Here is a 2,473-nt window from a genome sequence, read left to right on the forward strand (position 1 = left end):
ATGTATAATCCACCGATGGCAATCATAGACTAATATTTTATCAATTTTCAGGACGTGGTTGCCGGCGCGTCCTTCAACTTTCAATAACCTGTTAAGAACCGTAAAAAACCGAAAAGAACCGAAAAAAGTAATATGGGTTCCGGTTCTCAATACGTTTCCATTTCTGAAGGAATAACGGTTTCGGTTCGGTTTTCGATCCAGAAAAAAATAACGGTTTCGGTCCGGTTTTCGGTTCTTTTTCGGTCCGGTCCGGGTCCCTGGAATAAACCCAGGGCCGGCGCTAGCAATTTAGCCGCCCCGTGCAAATTTAACTTTGCCGCCCCCCCCCCCAAACCGCCAACCAATAATTTACAATTCACCTAAAGACTAAAACTATATACTATAAACAATAGATACGATAAATCAACATACCTGTGTTATTTATCGAGTTCGTCAGGATTTACAAACGTTTCGGCGAGTGTTTCGGATTCGCGAATTTCGTTATTATCGCGATTTTTAGAAGATTCTCCGAATTCACGTTCCGTTTCGTAATCGTCTTGTAATCTTTAATATTTATTTAGCGCATCGCTTTGTTTTCGTTTTTCATTTTCGAGAATCGCTTTTCGTTTGCGATACTGAGCACCAGAAAGACGATGTCGTTTTTCGGACATGTTTATGCCGTATACTAAGCGTTGCGAAATCCACTGATTAAGTGATATATAAAAATTAGAAAAATATCAACAATCAACGACGCGACAGTACTTGCTGAAGTAACTATGGACACTAACGAAAATTAAGAAAATTTGTAATCTACACCTAGGTATTTATACGTACTTCTTTGAATAATACAATGGCACCATTGAGTTGTCGCGAAAATTTACAAAATCGTGAGACGTGAACCGTGATAACTGATATGTTATGACTATACATAATTAAAAAAGGAAGTAGGTATAGTAAGCCGTTAAGTGGTAACACTAAATAAAGTAATATAATACAAATATAACAGCTTCTTTGTGTTTGTAATAGGGTCTCATTTCCCTGTGTCATTTATCTGAAATTCCAGGCAGATGTGAAGCGATTGTTGTTTGTGATTATTGGTGGTTATGAAATTTAATAATTATTATGATTTTATTTAAAACAGATTTTGCCGCCCCTTCACATTTTGCCGCCCCGTGCGAGTGCACGGGATGCACGGTCCTTAGCGCCGGCCCTGAATAAACCCAACACAAAGGTTAAAAACAGCAGCAAAATGGTGGATAAGGCAAACAGTTTCCATCAGTTGGCATCCGCAAAACCACCTACTGAAATGAGTTTTGAGGGTAACTTAGCCGATAATTGGGTGTTTTTTAGGCAAAAATTTGCAATATACCTAAAGGCAACAACGCTGGAAAAAGAAGAAGATTCGTCCAAAGCGGCACTTCTACTAAACATGGTTGGTGACCGAGTCATACAAATATACAACAATTTAGTCTTTGAAAAACCAGAAGACAAGGATTCGTATACGAAAATATTTGACAAATTGAACGAATATTTCATACCTACCAAAAATGTTACGTATGAAAGAAACGTCTTTTTTACTAGAGAGATGGGGATCGATGAAACGGTGGATGAGTATGTCAACGCATTGCGACATCTTAGCAGTTCGTGTGAATTTCAAGATTTAACTGACAGTCTAATAAAAGACAGGTTAGTCTTGGGCATTCAAGACAGAAGTGTAAAAGACCGATTGTTTCGAGAGTCAAATGTGGACTTGAAGAAAGCGATTGAAATTTGCAAGGCGTCCGAGCTAGCACGAAAGCAGATACAGCAGTTATCTTCCGCAAAGGTAGATGTAGTCCGAGATGTAGTCAAACAGCACAAGAAGTACGGATCGGGAACAGCAGGGCATAAGCAAACAAACAGAGGGAAAACTCAAGCAAACCCACAACCGAGGGAGGTACCGAAGAAAGACGGATGTTATTGTTGCGGAGGCGACCATCCCCGTGACAAGCTGATGTGTCCCGCTAGATCAGCTGTTTGTAATAAATGTAAGAAGGTAGGTCATTATGCCAGAGTATGTAAATCTATCAATACAATTACGTGTAATACAGTCTCTAACAACATTAAAAAGCTTTAAACGCGCATTAATATCATACCTACTGGAGAAGGAATTTTATTCCCTTGAAGAATATTTTAATTCGTTGTAATGTCTTGTATGTTTTATATGTAACAATGTAAATTTTGACATGTCCTATATTACATTTATGTAATCTATTGGAAATAAATAAACTTCAAGGTTTAAACTTCACGTTGCTGTAAAAAGTGACGAACAAGAATTATTTGTAGGTAATATTAGTAATTACGTAGGTAATAGTTGGTTACAAAAATGTACACTCAATGACAGTCACGATGTAGTATTTAAATTAGATACAGGTGCAGCAGCAAATATTTTACCATTACCTACATGTTTTTAACAAATTAAATGTGCATGGTTTAAAGCCATCGAGGGCTAGAC

General features: G+C 37.8%; 1 protein-coding gene across 3 annotated transcripts; it reads left to right on the forward strand.

Annotated features, from left to right (window-relative positions):
* The first annotated feature begins 961 nt into the window (after positions 1-961).
* On the forward strand, positions 962-2,196 carry LOC116167827. 3 transcript variants are annotated; one of them, XM_031483382.1, is made up of 2 exons: positions 962-1,066; positions 1,121-2,196. In XM_031483382.1, exon 2 carries the CDS (start codon positions 1,229-1,231, stop codon positions 2,093-2,095), a length of 867 nt encoding a protein of 288 aa, XP_031339242.1. In that variant the 5' UTR covers positions 962-1,066; positions 1,121-1,228; the 3' UTR covers positions 2,096-2,196. The 3 variants fall into 3 exon arrangements, with proteins under 3 accessions (XP_031339242.1, XP_031339233.1, XP_031339248.1); XM_031483373.1 differs by having other exon boundaries at positions 962-1,062; XM_031483388.1 differs by having other exon boundaries at positions 962-1,059.
* The last annotated feature ends 277 nt before the right edge of the window (positions 2,197-2,473 follow it).

This window comes from Photinus pyralis, unplaced genomic scaffold, assembly GCF_008802855.1.
Source record: "Photinus pyralis isolate 1611_PpyrPB1 unplaced genomic scaffold, Ppyr1.3 Ppyr1.4_LG1, whole genome shotgun sequence".
NCBI classification, from domain to species: Eukaryota; Metazoa; Arthropoda; class Insecta; order Coleoptera; family Lampyridae; genus Photinus; species Photinus pyralis.

Bases quoted from the DNA above. Each gene is read 5' to 3' on its own strand.
- LOC116167827 (XM_031483382.1), top strand. From the start codon at position 1,229: ATGGTGGATAAGGCAAACAGTTTCCATCAGTTGGCATCCGCAAAACCA.